The sequence below is a fragment of the Schistocerca serialis genome, chromosome 9 (assembly GCF_023864345.2).
Source record: "Schistocerca serialis cubense isolate TAMUIC-IGC-003099 chromosome 9, iqSchSeri2.2, whole genome shotgun sequence".
NCBI lineage: Eukaryota > Metazoa > Arthropoda > Insecta > Orthoptera > Acrididae > Schistocerca > Schistocerca serialis.
This window is the reverse complement of record NC_064646.1, coordinates 439,759,326-439,778,242: the sequence shown is the minus strand read 5'-3', so window position 1 is coordinate 439,778,242 and position 18,917 is coordinate 439,759,326. Positions and strand designations below refer to the sequence as shown.

Here is an 18,917-nt window from a genome sequence, read left to right as displayed (position 1 = left end):
TCCAATTGATGTGTCCTGTCCCAACGGAAATATCACACTAAAATATATCACACACACAATTAAAAATTTTATTGCAAACAAAGTATATGTCACACAGGTAATGCCAATGAATCTATATAACACAATCAGTAACTTCCAAAGAAACAAACTCGAGTCTTCTTGCAGTGAGTGACTGACAATAAAAAGAGTTCCACAAAGTCAAAGTTCATAAGTTTAATTTGGTCAGAATCTGAAGTATAACATAAAGTTTCTCGATTACTTGAACAAACTTAAGTTTTGAAATAGGAACCAGAAGTTAAAGTGTGGAGTCCTAGGCAGACATTAAAGTCCAAAAGTTGTAAAGCAATCACAACATTTAGAATTTTGTGGGGTCGTATTTCACGAAAGTCCCAATGAGAGAACCAAAGAAACTGTTTGGACAAATATTACCAGCACCAAGTCAGACACTGTCAAAGCGGTGAAGAAGCAGAGAGTATATCAAGGCCTCCCAGCAATACACTATTACATTGACAAAGTCTAATTCCTTGGTGATGTGCAGAGTGGAGAGACATTCATGTTGAGTGATGTCATCATGAAATCTCTCCAGAGCTGCTCATTGCACTGGAAGTGGCCTCTGGAGCCAGTGCGCAAGCCTAAATAATTGCCTCGCAGAGTGATTCCCAATGTGTGATTGGCTGCAGTTGATTTCTGCAGAAATAGGAGATAGTTTGGCCTGTGTACACAAGTTGTAGCTGCGTACACGTCTGTGTGCAGATCCAGCCCCTGTTGCCACCCTCTGGTGGTCTGGTGATGTGGCTCACGAGTTTGAGTTGCTGCGGGCTCTGGTCTGTTGGTGCCTGATGTTCGTGTCACCACAGCACCAATCGGTAGTGTTTTTTGTTTGTTTGCAGCCAAATATTGCAACATAAAGCATAGTCTTCACTGCAACAATATTTGACGCATACAGTGCTGACTGACAGCGAGACTGATTAACAGAAATGCAACTTCATCTCCGAACTTTTTATTTTCATGAAGCTTAAGTTTTCGAAGCATGCATTGTGCCCTATTTTCTCTTGTAACCTCTGATTTTAAAGTTAGCAACTAGCAGTTTGTGATGTGAGACATGGCCTTCTAGTAACAATTTGAAAGTCATCTTTCTACAGTAATATGTGATCAGTCTGGTTTTTATGGCTTCTACTTTTGTATTATAGGGAGAAAGGTTTCTTGGAAAATGGATTCCAAATGTTGAAACCATATGCTTTAGCAAAATCTGATACTTTGTATTTTATTTCTGGCATCGAAGTCATGATTTGCATGAATATTATGCCCATCTGCTTGGGTGTTACATAATATCCATTGAGTTCCCCATGAACAAGTGCCTTTTTTTGCTGGCTGTGTTGCTGAAGTGTCCCACAAAGTAGGTGAATAAGCCGAAAATTGTAACTTTGGTGGATTTGATGATTCCCGTAAAACTTCCTTACTCAGCCCTATCTTGTATTGTACAATACTATAACAGTATAGTGCTGGAATTACGCCGAAAGACAAAGGGAAGGAGCAAGATCAAGTAGAAATGGGCTCAAGCTGTGTGTGAAGCTGATCGCTGAATAGATTTTGCTTGGTTACTTCCATAACAAAAACTCCTGGCAAGCTTGGTCTAGAAAAAGGCATCAGTAACAATGAAAACTACGTACACAGTACAATTTCACAGAAAGAATATAGCAAGGTGATAGTGCAATTGATAGCACACTGCCTAGTAAAGCCATTGATAAGTCCCGGTCTTGGCCCTACCAACTGTGGATACAGTACTTAACCTAAAATATACACACAAAAAAACATACACTAAAATGTTTTCAGGCTTTCTTTATACTGTTTTAGCATACTGTGTTGCCTGCTAAATAAATATAAAAATTGGCTTAATATCCTCTACTTCAGTAAAGTCCATAAAGTGGCGAATATTTAAATATTTTAAATGTGTTGATTATTGAATCTTTTAAACTACATTCTCATGGTTTTTTGTGATTAGGATGCCCCCTTCTCGTTGATGTGCATGGCAATCAACCACAACAACATGTGGCCAGGTTCCCTTCTGTGGTCAGCTTAGGAGTTGTTACCATACATCACCCCCCCAAGAACCATGGACCTTGCCGTTGGTGGGGAGACTTGCGTGCCTCGGCGATACAGATAACTGTACCGTAGGTGCAACCAAGACGGAGGGGTATCTGTTGACAGGCCAGACAAACTTGTGGTTCCTGAAGAGGGGCAGCAGCCTTTTCAGTAGTTGCAGGGGCAACAGTCTGGATGATTGACTGATCTGGCCTTGTAACACAAACCAAAACGGCCTTGCTGTTTTGGTACTGCGAATGGCTGAAAGCAAGGGGAAACTATAGCCGTAATTTTTCTCGAGGGCATGCAGCTTTACTGTATGATTAAATGATGATGGTATCCTCTTGGGTAAAATATTCTGGAGGTAAAATAGTCCCCCATTCGGATCTCCGGGTGGGGACTACTCAAGAGGATGTCGTTATCAGGAGAAAGAAAACTGGCATTCTACAGGTTGGAGCGTGGAATGTCAGATCCCTTAATCGAGCAGGTAGGTTAGAAAATTTAAAAAGGGAAATGGATAGGTTAAAGTTAGATATAGTGGGAATTAGTGAAGGTTGGTGGCAGGAGGAACAAGACTTTTGGTCAGGTGAATGCAGGGTTATAAATACAAAATCAAATAGGGGTAATGCAGGAGTAGGTTTAATAATGAATAAAAAAAATAGGAGTGCGGGTAAGCTACTACAATCACCATAGTAAACGCATTATTGTGGCCAAGATAGACACAAAGCCCAAACCTACTACAGTAGTACAAGTTTATATGCCAACTAGCTCTGCAGATGATGAAGAAATTGATGAAATGTATGATGAGATAAAAGAAATTATTCAGGTAGTGAAGGGAGAAGAAAATTTAATAGTCATGGGTGACTGAAATTCAAGAGTAGGAAAAGGGAGAGAAGGAAATGTAGTAGGTGAATATGGATTGAGGGGAAGAAATGAAAGAGGAAGCCACCTGGTAGAATTTTGCACAGAGCATAACTTAATCATAGCTAACACTTGGTTCAAGAGTCATAAAAGAAGGTTGTATACATGGAAGAAGCCTGGGATACTGGAAGGTGTCAGATATATCATATACTGGTAAGACAGAGATTTAGGAACCAGGTTCTAAATTTTAAGACATTTCCGGGGGCACATGTGGACTCTGACCACAATCTATTGGTTATGAACTGTAGATTAAAACTGAAGAAACTGCAAAAAAGTGGGAAATTGAGGAGATGGGATCTGGATAAACTGACAGAACCAGGGGTTGTACAGAGTTTCAGGGAGAGTGTTAGGGAACAATTGACAAGAATGGGGGAAAGAAATACAGTAGAAGAAGAATGGGTAACTTTGAGGAATGAAATAATGAAGGCAGCAGAGGATCAAGTAGGTAAAAAGATGAGGGCTAGTAGAAAGCCTTGGGTAACAGAAGAGATGCTGAATTTAATTGATGAAAGGAGAAAATACAAAAATGCAGTAAGTGAAGCAGGCAAAAAGGAATACAAACGTCACAAAATGAGATCGACAGGAAGTGCAAAATGGCTAAGCAGGGATGGCTAGAGGACAAATGTAAGGATATAGAGGGTTATCTCACGAGGGGTAAGATAGATACTGCCTACAGGAAAATTAGAGAGATCTTTGGAGAAAAGAGAACCACTTGCATGAATATCAAGAGCTCAGATGGAAACCCAGTTCTAAGCAAAGAAGGGAAAGCAGAAAGGTGGAAGGAGTATATAGAGGGTCTATACAGGGGCGATGTTCTTGAGGACAATATTACGGAAATGGAAGATGAGGTAGATGAAGATGAAATGAGAGATACGATACTGCGTGAAGAGTTTGACAGAGCACTGAAAGACCCGAGTCGAAACAAGGCCCCAGGAGTAGACAACATTCCATTAGAACTACTGATGGTCTTGGGAGAGCCAGTCGTGACAAAACTCTACCATCTGGTGAGCAAGATGTATGAGACAGGTGAAATACCCTCAGATTTCAAGAAGAATATAAAAATTCCAGTCCCAAAGAAAGCAGGTGTTGACATTTGTGAAAATTACCGCACTATCAGTTTAATAAGTCACAGCTACAAAATACTAACGCGAATTCTTTACAGACGAATGGAAAAACTGGTAGAAGCCGACCTTGGGGACGATCAGTTTGGATTCCGAAGAAATGTTGGAGCACAAGAGGCAATACTGACCCTACGACTTATTTTAGAAGAAAGATTAAGGAAAGGCAAACCTATGTTTCTATCATTCGTAGACTTAGAGAAAGCTTTTGACAATGTTGACTGGAGTACTCTCTTTCAAATTTTGAAGGTGGCAGGGGTAAAATACAGGGAGTCAAAGGCTATTTACAATTTGTACAGAAATCAGATGGCAGTTATAAGAGTTGAGGGACATGAAAGGGAAGCAGTGGTTGGGAAGGGAGTGAGACAGGGTTGTAGCCTCTCCTCAATGCTATTCAATCTGTATATTGAGCAAGCAGTAAAGGAAACAAAAGAAAAGTTTGGAATAGGTATTAAAATCCATGGAGAAGAAATAAAAAGTTTGAGGTTCGCCAATGACATTGTAATTCTGTCAGAGACAGCAAAGGACTTGGAAGAGCAGTTGAACGGAATGGACAGTGTCTTGAAAGGAGGATATAAGATGAACATCAACAAAAGCAAAACGAGGATGATGGAATGTAGTCGAATAAGTCGTGTGATGTTGAGGGTATTAGATTAGGAAATGAGACACTTAAAATAGTAAAGGAGTTTTGCTATTTGGGGAGCAAAATAACTGATGATGGTTGAAGTAGAGAGGATATAAAATGTAGACTGGCAATGGCAAGGAAAGCATTTCTGAAGAAGAGAAATTTGTTAACATTGAGTATTGATTTAAGTGTCAGGAAGTCGTTTCTGAAAGTATTTGTTTGGAGTGTAGCCATGTATGGAGTGAAACGTGGACGATAAATAGTTTGGACAAGAAGAGAATAGAAGCTTTCGAAATGTGGTGCTACAGAAGAATGCTGAAGATTAGATGGGTAAATCACATAACCAATGATGAGGTATTGAATAGAATTGGAGAGAAGAGGAGTTTGTGGCATAACTTGACTAGAAGAAGGGATCGGTTGGTAGGACATGTTCTGAGGCATCAAGGGATCACCAATTTAGTACTGGAGGGCAGTGTGGAGGGTAAAAATCGTAGAGGGAGACCAAGAGATGAATACACTAAGCAGATTCAAAAGGATGTTGGCTGCAGTAGGTACTGGGAGATGAAGAAGCTTGCACATGATAGAGTAGCATGGAGAGCTGCATCGAACCAGTCTCAGGACTGAAGACCACAACAACACTACCATACATCACCTTTCCTGTAAGTCTCTTAGGAAGTAATAAAATTTGTTTTCCAAAGTAGTACAAACAATTAATTGAATACAAGTTCCATCATTGCTGAGGACCTGTTTTCCACTTTTGGCTATATTTAAATTTAAAACAAATGGTTGTTTTAATTCAGAAGCAGCGGAATTTTCCAGCCAGTGAACAGAACGCTTCTCAGATTAAGATGTCTCTCAACATTTATTTTTCTTTTCCCACCCAGTATGATGATTACAAAATCAGCGGAATATTGATTTCAACTTTTCCTGGGCATTCATAGCTGTCCGACCCATACTTAATAAATCTGCCGTTAGAACCAACTAGGTATTTAGTGTAGGAGTAGAGCAGAAAATAACTGTTTGCATGTTGAAGACTTTTGGTATGATCGAAGTATGTTGACAGGTTTTGTTTTCTAGTTGCCATAGAGCAAAATGCAGACACTATAAACCTTTCGTTGGCCAAAAGTGTAAACAAATTAGAATTATACTACCAGAGGGGAGAGGAGGAGGGCAGGGAAAGGAGGCCAGTCTCTCTCTCATAGGGCAGCCAGCATATACCAGTTTGCAGGTTTTCTATGCAAGTAGAACTAACACATGGTCATTGCGATTGCCAATCCCTTCTGGTGTTGTGTGTGTCGCAATCAAACTCTGTGATGAACTAGGATTAGCGTCTTCATTTATTTCAAAATAAGAATGCAAGATAATGAGCAACATACAACATAAACTGTTCGGTAACAGCTGCCACACAATTCCTTGCTGAACCTGGCAGTGTCATAAACGAGGTAGTTCAGGCCCAATCTCTGGAGAACTGCCTCATTAAAGTTTCAGCATTACCACAATTCATCAACTTTAGCTAGCAGACATAGGTGTGTTTTCATTGTTCTAAGATGCTGGGTCAAACAACAGTGTCCCATGTTGCATTACGTTTTGAGTATCTTATAAGAAACCATACTACTGTACACAGTTATTGTGGTACTGGAGCATCAAGTGCATAGATGTGTCACTGTGTTTGTACACTTTTTATTTTTCACACACATTCTTGTGTACATTATCTTTCCAAATTGTGCTGTGTCAGATGATCAGCAATACCAGTACACAAAAATAGGTAACATATTCAATATTTATATGCAGCAAATAAAGATATTTCTAATAAATTAGTTCATCTGTATGTAATTTGCTCTGAAATAGCATTTATTGCAAATATGAATTTTTCAGATCCCTAATCATCGCTGTAACAAAAATGACTGAAACTCAACTAAAAGGGAAGAATTTTACAGTTTGATTCTCTAGGATTCAGAACATAGTTTCTATTTGTTAACTGTTTTTGTCCTTAAAAGTCCCTGCTCCTTTATTGACCAAAACTCTCATGTATTGACAGAAAACTAAAGATTACACTCAAGTAACTTTTGTCAATCTCTGGATTCAAAAAACCCCACTCAGAAGCAGTAGCTGACAGAGCTATTGTTCTACACAGTAACTTTGAATGTTGTGCTGTTTCCTTTATTTGTGATAAAACAGGTTCTGAATCAGTTCCTAGTGCACCTCAAACCAGTCCATTGTTTTTCCACCCTTCATGTAAGACTTGAAATGTTTATTATGTGCTTTGGTATAACAGTGAGGGAAAAAAAGTGTCCAGTGTTTCTGCTTAAGAATCCTCTTCCAGGCACCTATAGTTGTGTGTGTATGTGTGTGTGAGAGAGAGAGAGAGAGAGAGAGAGAGAGAATCATGTGAAGACCAAAGTGGAGATAATTGCTACTCACTATATAGTGGAGATGCCGAGTTGCGCGCGCGCTCTCTCTCTCTCACACACACACACACACACACACACACACACACACACACACACACACTGCATGGGCATTTCACATGTACATGACCACAGTCTCTGGCTGCTGAGCCCCCAGTCTTGTTGGCTGAAAGCTCACTTTCTGACAGTCTTTTTGTAGTTCCTATCAGTGACTCAGTATCTCCGCTGTGTGGCAAGTAGCAATGGGGAAAGATGGCGGGGGCTGACATGCTTGCAGATGATGATATTTAACGTCTTTCAGCATCATTATAAATTTCATTATTAGAAAAAATGATGAAGCTGAAATGTAGAATATGGGAAAAAGACAAAGGTTATTGATGGTAGAAAGTCTGTTTAAATTGTGGAAGTTACAAGATGCAAAAAAGTTTTACATAATAATAAAAATGGATGATGAACTCAACTTGAAATCTCTGCGTGGTACTAATAATATAATAAAATTGATCGTTTGAAGAAATCTGAGAGAAATCAGGAGTGCAGATGGAAATAAAAGGCAGTCAAAGTGAAAGAAATGCAAAATAAAAGGGAAAAGAAGTGATAAAATATTGAAATAAGTAAAAAATGTTGACTGACAACACTCAGAATGAAATAATGAATGAAGGAATAGTGTGCGAAAGGACTAACATAAATTAAGGCAAAATTACTTGAAAGCTCTGTATGCATAGGGGAACTACCACTCATCTTCATAGTTACTGTAAATGGGTGGATTTCGGCAATTGTCTGGTTGTGTATGTTAGTACTGCTTTAGAAAATTGGTAGCTCAGAAGTTTGTGACATTTCTTGTTGTTTTTGTATATGCACCGCTCAGCAGTTGGCTTCAGGTTGATCTTCCTTTTTGTGTTATTTTTTGTGGCTGGTGTCTAAAACAATTACTTTTGAATATATCAGCAAAGGAAATATTTTTCCACAGATTGCAGATCAGCAGACAGCCCCCTCTTCTGTATCACAGCAACAGCAGCAGCTGCCACAACCAGCTCTGCCAACCACAGCTCCTAATAATCAATCCCAAGGGTCACTGCCACGAAGCAAGGTTCCAACTGGACGTGGTAAATATTGAAGATTACTGAATAAAAGATTTCATTTCCCTGTTGTATACAAGTTACCTTAGTTAGCAGCTAATGAAATTATGGAGTCTCATATTTTGATTAAATGAAACTTTGTTAAATATTATTACATGCTTACATATTGACACAAGTATAGAATTTTTTTCTCGTATCGATGCAGAAAATTTGTTTCCAAATCAGTTGAGCCATCTGTTACTTAATTTTTTTTTTTTTTAAATTAATTATTCCTAAAATTGAATAGCAGTCATGCTACAGTTTTTTTTGTGACAAATTGGACATGGAAAATGTAATAATGTGTGACAGTTGGGTTAGATTAAAAGGCTTGTTTCCAACAGTTGTTGTGGTGCTGCCCCAACAACTGTTAAAAATGAGCCTTTTAGTCTAACACATTTTAACAATATCATGAGAAAGGTGGGTTGCTACTCACTGTAAACGTGTCATATTGACTTGCAGACAGGCACAATGAAAAGCCTAGTGTACATAAGCTTTTGGCCAGAGCCTTCTTAAGAGAATAAAAAAACATTCCAGCCGTATGAAAATGCTGTCGTACGTATGTGAATGTGTGTGTATTTTTCTTCTCAGAAGAAGGCTTTGGCTGAAAGCTTATATACAACAGTATTTTCTTTGTGTAACTTTCTGTTGTTAAGCTTACGTTTTTCTCCATTTAGAGCAAGCTGCCATTCATCATACCAACTACAAATTTTGTCATCTTGTGTGTCCTCCTATTCACTAAACGATAACTTCCCATACACCACAGCGTCATCAGCAGAAAGCAGACTGCTGCTCACCCTGTCTTTCATATTGATTACATGTAAAGAGAAAAAGAATAGACCCTTCACACTTCCCTTGGGTATTGCTGACGATACCCTTGTCTCTGAACACTTACTGTCAAGGACAATGTACTGGGTTCTATTGCTTATGTAGTTTTTGAGCCATCCAAATAAATGGGAACTATTCTATATGCTTCTACCTTTAACAGTCTGCAGTGGGGCACCATGTCAAACGCTTTTCGGAAATCTGGGAATGTGGAGTCTGTCTGTCTGCCATTCATTCCTGGTTTGCAAGATATTGTGTGAGAAAGAGTCAAGCTGAGGGTGTACGAGCGATGCTTTCTAAATTCGTGCTGATTTGTGGACAGAGGTTGATGGTGGCTTTTACCTTAAAGTAAGAAAAACTAAATATAAATGTTGAGTCATTATGGACAGAGTATGGATACAAAATCTGTGTTAAGACCAAGCAACAGAGACTAAAATGATGACTTGTAGAAAGCAGAGTACTGATTTTTAAATATAAAAAATATGGAAGGATTGAGAACCGTCTCTTCCTAGGCATCGGTGTTCATCATTGTATACATTTTAGAATTGCAGATTTGTCAGCTAAATATCTCTCTGTGCTGTAGTTTATTTTCGTGGAATGGAAAGCCAGAGGCTATACTCAGTTTACGGATGTAAATCTTTTTAAAACCTCTACCACCTAACTGTTTCTGGGGCACCCATACTCTCACTTTAAGTCCAAACCCACCCCACCCCTCCCCCCTGCCCTTTTATTTTTACCTATTTGTACGCCCATTGTCCCTTCCTGTGGACTTTATTGTGCTGTTTGTGTGGTTCCTCCCTTGTTTATGCCACCTTAGATCTTGGGACCAATAACCATCTACCGCCAACCATCCACAAAGAAAGTTGGAATGCTCACAAGTGGGTGGTAGGGACCAGGTTAATGACCATTGCTGTAGTGCAACATTTATTTCCATGAACTTTGCATAATATGTGGAACAGTCAATTAATCGGAGGATAGTTGTTTTTCTAGTTTTTTCTATCGAAGGTCGGGAAGAACAACTGGCAGAGCTGAAGAAATTTGGACAAGACTTCAAACTGGCTGAAGTGGATAGCTCCGACAGGAAACAGCACCAAAATTCTACTGCTCCACCATCATCTGTTTCCCAACCATTGCTGCAGCATCAGGTTCAGACACCACAGCCACAGCAGCAGCCTCTTGTCCAGCAGCAGCAACAGTCAGCACCTTCTGCCCAGCAGCAGCAGCAGCAACAACAACAACAACAACAACAACAACCACCTGCACTGCCCACACAGCAGCAGCAGCCAGCTGCAGTGCAACCGCAGCCGCCACAGCAGACGGAAGAACATAAGGAGCAGGGAGAAAGTGCTGACAAGGTGTCAAATGCCCTCAAGAAGTCTACACTAAACCCGAACGCAAAGGAGTTTGTGTATAATCCCAATGCCAAACCATTTACTCCTGTAAGTAAAGTTTTATTTTATGATTTATATGTGTTTGTTTCATTGCCAGAAATACTCCATTTATATGGGAAGCTACACAGAAAAGATATATTGCATCCCGAGATTATTGAGAGTTTTGGCTGGGCCAAAGATATATTATCGCTTTAGAATAATTTTAGGTTCCAGCCAACAGTTAGTGTAACATAATTGCAGTATCATGAAACTCGCAGCTGTTTTATTTTATTGCTCTGTTTAATGGTGGTAGATTCATGTGAGCGTTACCGTAAAATCTCAGGATTCAGAATTGTGGCACTTACAGATTGAAGATATGTCTGGGCAGACTCTCATGTACAGTCTGAGAGAAGACTGTCAGTCCAATATTTAACTACTATTCTGTTTATCTTGTATATAAAAATAACTAAGAGTTTTTCTATTCAGTGAATATTATATTTAATAATAAGTTTGTTTATAAATAACTCATCTGCTACCAGTCACGATTTTCTTTATTTTTTCGCACAATGCGTTTCGGGAAATGATTCCCATTTTCAAGTGCATTTTTTGTGTTTGTTATGTCATTCCTATGTGATGTTGTCGATATGTGAGATTCTGCTTCATTTTGTTGACTTTAAGTTTCCTTATGGTCCATTTGTGCAGAGTGTCACACCCACTAAACATCACACACAACTTCTTGTATACTTTTAAACATCAAAAACATTTTGAAATTATTTGGTTGGATCTTTTTCAATATGCTTAATATTATTAGCCACAAAAAATTCATGTGTTTTGTCTATGTATTCCTTTGCTCCCCTTGGGGTTTGACCTCCATTTCCAACGTTTTTCATTCCATGTGAGCCATTTGGGGATGAACTCCCAACCTAGTTTCCATGTTGCAGGCTCCTCTCTCCCCCCCCCCCCCCCCCTTTCCCCTTGCACCCTGGCCCCCTTCCTACTAGGTCACCAGCACGATAGCCAGTCCATGTGGTGGGGCTGTTAAGTACCCACTTGGCTGAGCCCCCTGACAACACAGGGATCACACTGGTAGTACCTGAGCTGTTAACGCCTCGTATATGCCAATGAGTCATCACTTTTGGGCATCAGAATCCTGCAATGTCCGCCGTGCCAGACGGCCCTTGCTGTGGCTGGGTGGCACCCATGGGGCGAACCCCTGGTCGGAGTGGATGGTACTAGGGTGGACACCTTGCACATGAAGCAACAAAAGCGTCAACATCCTGGCCATTCTGTGGCCGTCTGTAAGAGTGATAAAAGACATGACGCTCCTCCTTCTTATCCTTCGGCCTTCCCCCTCTCGGGAAGAGGGTCAAGCTCGCCAGATTGGGTTGAAACCTTTCTCTCGCTACCTGGTTTGTACACGGACAGATGGCAAAAGTTTTGCCATGATCATGCCTTTGTTTTTCGTGCAGATGATGGAAGATACGCATGGCGAAGTGGAATCCTTGAGTAAAATGCAGTCTGGTTCTTTGCTCATAAAGCCATCTCCTGCTGCCCAGTCTGAAGCCCTGCGTGCTTGTGACCATTTCAGTGACGTCCCAGTCTCCATCGCACCCCATCAATCTTTGAACTCTGTACAGTGCATTATTTTCCACTGGGATCTTCTTCTCCAAACTCACGAGGAGCTCCGCGCAAACCTTGAGCGGCGACGAATTCGATTTATCCGCCGTGTACAGTGAGGGGCTAAAAACAATCGCACCGATACAGGCACCTTTATCCTGGCCTTCGAGGGGCATTCCCTCCCAGAGGTGGTCAAGGTGATGGTCTATTGGTGTGATGTAAAACCTTATACATGTCTTGGACACGTCTTCCCGCTGCCCCCATGATCCCCTCTGCGGAGACTATGGGTGCCCCCTCCATTAGGGGAGTGCCTGTGCTCCTGCACCAGTTTGCATAAATTGTAATGCGCTGCATCCTCCACGCTCGCCAGTATGCCCGGTGTATATGAAACCTTCTACTTTTGCTTGAGTTAGGTCAATTCCCCCTCCTACCCCCTCTTCTTCCCAGCCCCATCCCATTCGCCCCTACACCTTCCTCCTCACCCTCCCTCTCCCACTCCCCTTCCCCCTCCCCATCAGTACCCACACCCACCCCTTCGGGTGCTGCTCCCCCTCCCCCATCAGAGAAACACTCCTCTTCTTTGGCAGCCGCAGGTGCTGGAGCTCCCTCCTGAGACTCCTCTTCCCAGCAGCCCCCTGAAAGGCCACCTGTAGCTCTACATCGGCCGCGCAATCTGCAGCTGGTGGGCGCCACCCCTCCTCCAGCCAATGAACAAACAGTCTGTCCCCACTTATATGAACATTATCCCATCCTTATCAGTGACGGATGGCGACTCAGTGGCATGACCGGCTCTGGTCTGTTCACTTCCCATTTGGACTCCAGCTTGAGAATCATCCAGTGGAATTGTAATAGATATATGCATCACCTCCTGTGGTTGCAGCCCCTTCTTTCCTCCTACTCTGCTGCTTACATTTCTCTCCTGGAGACCCATTTTGTCAATTCTTACTCACCCACCCTTTGTCGGTTCCACACTTTGTCTGAACCGAATTGGCCCCTTGTGGGTTTCTATTGGTGTTTGCACCTTGGTCTGCAAGGACATTGTTAGTAAATGGGTTCTCCTACATACCACTCTGGAAGCAATTACTGTCAGGGTCCATCTGGCCACTCCAATCACAATCTGTAATCTCTACCTGCCGCCTGACACGCTGCCCACATCCCTTGCCCTAACCACCCTTCTTCAACAACTCCCTTCTCCCTTCCTGCTTCTAGGGGACAACCCTCTTTGGGGTAGTCACACGACTACTGCGCTGGGCAGGACAGTTGAAGCTATTCTGGCAGGGCTTGACCTCTGTCTCCTAAACACCGGCACTGCCACACACTTTGGAGTGGCACACGGCACTTTTTCTGCCATTGACCTCTTCATCTGCAGTCCCGGTCTTCTTCCCTCCATTCAGTGGCGTGTCCATGATGACTTATGTGACAGCGATAATTACCCGATTGTTTTGACCTTCCTTCAGTGTATCTCGCCCCGCCACCCTCCCAGGTGGGCCTTCTCTAAAGCTGACTGGGGTGCCTTCTTCTCTGCTGCCAACCCCCCCCCCCCCCCCCCCTGTACTACCACACAGCAGTATTCATGAGTCTACACAGACTTTGACTACCGCCATTCTTTCCGAAGCTATTTCAGCCATCCCTTGTTCCTCGGGTTTCCCCCATCGAAAGGAGGTCCCTTGGTAGACTCAGGAAATTGCTGCAGCCATAAAAGACCGCGCCGTGCTCTTCAACACTTTAAATGGCACCCTTCTCTGCTCTCCTGCCGGTCTGTAAACGATTCCGATCCCGGGCCCGTTACCTAATCAAATTTCAGAAACGGATTTGCTGGGAGACGATATGTGGTTGCCATAGGACTGCACAACCCCCCTTTACAAGTCTGGGCGAAACTCGAGCGAATTTTTGGCCATTGTCCTCCCACCGGCATTACAGGAATTTCTGTGTGTGGTGTTGTCCGACTTTGTCGCAGAGCATTTCGTCTAACACTTTGCCCAAGCCTCACATCGACTCAGTATCCACCCACATTCCTCCTTCTCCTGCAAGAGCACTCGGAACGACTGCCTTTGTCTTTCTTTTCTCGCTGCTTGGGGCCTTATAATGCCCCATTTAGCGAGTGGGAATTTGCCAGCACCCTCGCCCTTTGTCCCGACTCAGCTCCTGGACTGGATTGGATACATAACCAAATGCTCCAACATTGGTGGCTGGCCACTGTCGTATACTGACCCTTTTCAACTGACCCTTTTCAACTGTCTGTGGAGTGAGGAAAGCATTGTTATTCCGGTGTTGAAGCCTGGGAAGCCACCTCTTCAGTTGTACAGCTACCGTCCAATTAGCCTTACCAACACCCTCTGCAAGCTCCTTGAATGCCTGGTAATTCTGCGGCTGTTTTGGATCCTTAAATCCTGCAACCTTTTGTCAACAACTCCAGGTGGTTTTCGTTGTGGCCGCTCTACGGTGGATAACTTAGTCCACCTGGAGTCTGTTATCCGGTCAGCTTTCGCCCATCGGCAACATCTCATTACAGTCTTCTTTGACCTGTATAAAGCCTATGACACCACCTGGCGCCGCCACATCATCACTGCCCTTCACAAATGGGGCCTTCGTGGTGCTCTGCCCGTTTTTATCTTAACGTTTTTGTGTCGCTCTTTCTGGGTCCAAGTTGGTTCCTCCTACAGCAGTTACATCGGCAAGAAAATAGGGTTCCGTGGTGAGTGTCCCTCCCTTTCTCATAGCCATTAATGGACTGGTGGCGGCTGCTGGGCTGACAGTGTCCCCCTCTTTTTATGCTGACGATTTTTGTACCTACGTCAATTCCTCCATCATGGTCGCTGCAGAATGCCGTCTACAGGGGGCAATCTACTGGGCGCAGTCTTGGGCTTACTCCCATGGTTTTCAGTTTTCGGTAGCCATGTCATACATTTCTGCCGTCGCCATACAGTCCATCCCCATCAGGACCTGTTCCTCAATGGCCAGTCCCTCAAGATGGTGGACACCCATCACTTCTTGGGCCTGGTCTTCAGTGCCTAGTTGGCACATCTCCCTCATCTTCACCAGCTGAAGAGGACGTGCTGGTTACATCTCAACGTTCTTAGATGCAATATCACCAGGGGGTGCAGACTGCTCTATTTCCTGTGATTGTACAAAGTGCTGGTCCAGTCTCGTTTAGGCTATGGGAGTCTGCGTCACATTCAACATTTAGATACTAGACCCCATCCACCATTGTGGGGTACAACTTGCAACTGGTGCCTTCCGGACTAGCCCCATGATTAGCCTTCTCGCATAGGTGGGGATTCCACCGCTGTGAGTTTTGCGCCAACGACAGCTGATATCTTACTCTCTCAGCATTTGCTGCACCCCAATGCATCCTAATTCTGGTTTCCTCTATCCAGACTGAGAGATCAACCTCCCACGGTGGTGGCCACGATGTGAGCTTACCATGACTGCCCACATTCAGTCGCTCTTTTCTGAGCTCCAGCACTTTTCTTGGCTCACACACATATACCCCTCCGTGGTGCGTGTCTCCGCCACAGCTCTGTCTTGATCTCTCCATCAATTCGGAGGATTCTGCCCCTTCTGAGGCCCTTCACCACCAATTCTACTATCTCCTCAGTTCATTCCAGGATTCAGAAGTGATTTATACTAATGGCTCCATGGTTGCTGGTCACACTGGTTACGCTTACACCTATGAGAGACCCACAGAACTTCGTTGCCAGATGGCTTTAGTGTTTTTACTGCAAATTGGTAGCCATCTTGCGTGCACTGGACCGTGTCCGCTTCTGCTCAGGGCTGTCCTTCACTATCTGTAGTGACTTCTTGAGCAGTTTGCAAGCTATCGGCCAGTGCTTCCCTCGCCACCCGTTGGTAATAGCTATCCAGGACTCCCTTTCTCTCCTTGATCAACATGGATGCTCAGTGGTTTTCATTTGGACCCCAGGCCATGTTGGGGTCCCTGGCAGTGATAGACTGGCTAAATTGGCTACTAACAGGCCATCTCTTGCTATTGGCATTCTGGAAATAGACCCTCTCTCAGCATTATGTCGTCTGGTTTTGGGACTTTTGAATGCAGAATGGCACACTCTTTCTTTGCCGAACAAGCTCAGGTCGATAAAGGATTCTACAACTATGTGGCAGTCTTCCTTACGGGCCTCTCGTAAGGCCTCTGTTGTCCTTTGCCGGTTCCACATCGGCCATAATTGGCTGACTCATGGTTGTCTCCTCCATCGTGAGGACACACCTCCCTGTTGTTGTGGATCGATGTTGACTGTTGTTCATCTCTTACTGGACTGTCCCAACTTAACCACCCTACAACTGACTCTTAGCTTTCCTGACTTGCTACCCCTGGCGTTAGCTGACAGTGCCTCAGCAGCTGATTTTGTTTTACAGTTTCTTCGTGATGAGGGTTTTTATCGCTTTAAGGGTGGGATGGCAGTCCCCATCTTGCTCCACCCTTCGCCCCGATTGGACTGGCTTCGACTGGGCTTGGTGGTTCACCCCCGTCCTCTGCCTTACCACTCATTTCCTTATGGGGTCTGTTTTATCCTGAGTGTCTATCTTGTCTACCTGTGCTTCTTCCTTCATGCTCCTGTCATTCATCACTTTGTTTCCCTCTCTTCTTCTGCCTTCTTCCTTCCTTCTCGGTCAATCGTTTGTAATTTTATGGTTATTGTAGTTCCCTCTTATCGTGTGAGGTTTTATCAGTTTTAGTTATTCCAATGTTGGAGGGACTGATGACAATCTAGTTTGGTCCCTTCTCATAACTAACCAACCAACCAATCAACCAACCAATCCACTGAACTAAATTTCACTACAGTGCTTCATTGCACTTGACCTTGCTGCTAGGTTAGCCTCTAACAACAATGATATGAAATATGTTATAATTTTCTTAACTGAAGTCAGTTGAAAACTTTAGTAATTGTTACTTTTATCTACAGCCTAAACAGCATTTAATTAGAACTGGGGAAGAGTGACTGCAAATGTCAGTTCTGTTGTATTAACTCTTCTGCTGTGTGCAACTTGTTAGTGAGAACAGTCTTGGGTGGGGAGCTGGATTTCCACTTGAAAGAGAATTTGTACAGTCTGTATTCAATGAACCAATGAAGTACTGTGGCCATAGGAAGAGAGTAGCTCACAGTAACAAATCCAGTTTCTCAAAGCACTAATTCTGGACTACTTTAAAACTGAATCAGTAGAAATATAGATGTTGAATCTTTGTGTATGGCAGTTAGTGTTCTCATAACAATAGATGTCCTTATATCTTCCAACAGTTTTATAACTGTAGCATTAGATTAGATTTGATACTATTATTACTTTTGTTTCATGGAGGTGAGACAGTAGCATAAGAACCCCAGCTACGCTCAATACTTTCACTGAGATCCATGTATCTGTAATATTGTAAGCATTCAGATGTAATTCTGTCGTAGTAGAATGTGATTAGCCTAATGTAACTTGCTACTTTTGAGGTATCAACTCGCAGGAGGGGAAATAATGCTATTACTTTTGTAATGTCCACAGTGAGTCATCCTCCCTCTTGTGCCACTAACTGTTGGATCGGTATAGTTGGCCCCATTGTTCACCCACTGTAAACAGCTGTATATTTTATAGAGTATTGGTTAGGTCTGTGTGGCATACATTCCTGGTATGTGTCTGTGTTAATGCTACACCCCACCTCCTGCTCACTCGATGTTAGGCTGTTAAAAATCACAAGCTATTTTAATCACACATTAGCCTGCTGTGTCATTCATGATTTGTATTGAAAAATTTCCATCAGATTATAGTGTAGTCCATCTATAAATTGTGTACTTGTCTCAATAACAGCTTTTGTCCACAACTGAGAGATTTGGGAAAGTGAAAGAGTGCTTATCTTGCAGGGTGGGGTAAAGTTCTTCATATGGTCACGCATGTGTGGTCATGTGTAATGTCCATCACTGAATGAAATGTTGAACTGCCTTGATGAAAGTTAAGTGGATTCTACCCTCATCCCTGTCAGGCTCATCACTATTGATGTCATCTCCATTTGACTATCATCCCTAATGCCCATGGCCTTACTGCTATTGAACTCTACTTTTCCCAACACCTAATCGATTCCAGGACAACCACCTCCTTCCCAGTCGCCATGACCAACTATATCCTCACCCAGAATTACTTGTCCTTTGAAGGCATTACCTACAAACAAATCCAGGGTACGGCTGTGGGCACCCACATGGCACGATTTTATGCCAACCTATTAATGGGCCATCTACAGGAATCCTTCCTAAACACCCAGAATCCTAAACTCCTCACATGATTCATGTTCATTGATGACACCTTTGCGATCTGGATCGAGGGTGAGGACACTCACGTTCCTACAGAACCTCAACTACTTCTCCCCCATTTGCTTCACCTGGTCCTACTCAACCCAACAACCCACCTTCCTAGATGTTGACCTCCACCTCAAAGAATGCTATATCCCTACGTCCGTCCTGCCCGTATCAAACCTACTAACCAACAGCAGTACCTCCACTTCGACAGCTTCCACCCTGTTCCATACCAAGAAGTCCTTCCATACGGCCTAGCCACCCGTGGTAATCACATCTGCAGTGACGAGCAATCCCCCTCGTAATATACTGAGGGTCTCACTGAAGCCTTCACAAATCGTAATTGTTCTCCCAACCTTGTACAGAAACAGATTTCCTGTGCCTTATCTTTCCAGTCTCGTGCCACCTTACAATGTCCCACCATCTATATACCGAGGAACATTCCCTAAGTAACTCAGTACCATCCAGGATTGGAGCAGCTGAGTTGCATTCTCCACCAGGGTTTCGCCTACCTCTCGTCATACCCTGAAATGTGAAACGTCCAGCCAACTCTCCTTC

General features: G+C 43.0%; 1 protein-coding gene across 1 annotated transcript in view; it reads left to right on the top strand.

Moving 5' to 3' along the window:
- The window catches only part of LOC126418539 (ataxin-2), a 130,409-nt gene that overhangs the window by 50,681 nt on the left and 60,811 nt on the right, over positions 1-18,917 (top strand). Inside the window, exons 8-9 of the mRNA XM_050085352.1 lie at positions 8,122-8,257; positions 10,097-10,530. Of these exons, the coding sequence (XP_049941309.1) occupies positions 8,122-8,257; positions 10,097-10,530 (570 nt within the window). The remainder of the gene's footprint in view (positions 1-8,121; positions 8,258-10,096; positions 10,531-18,917) is intronic.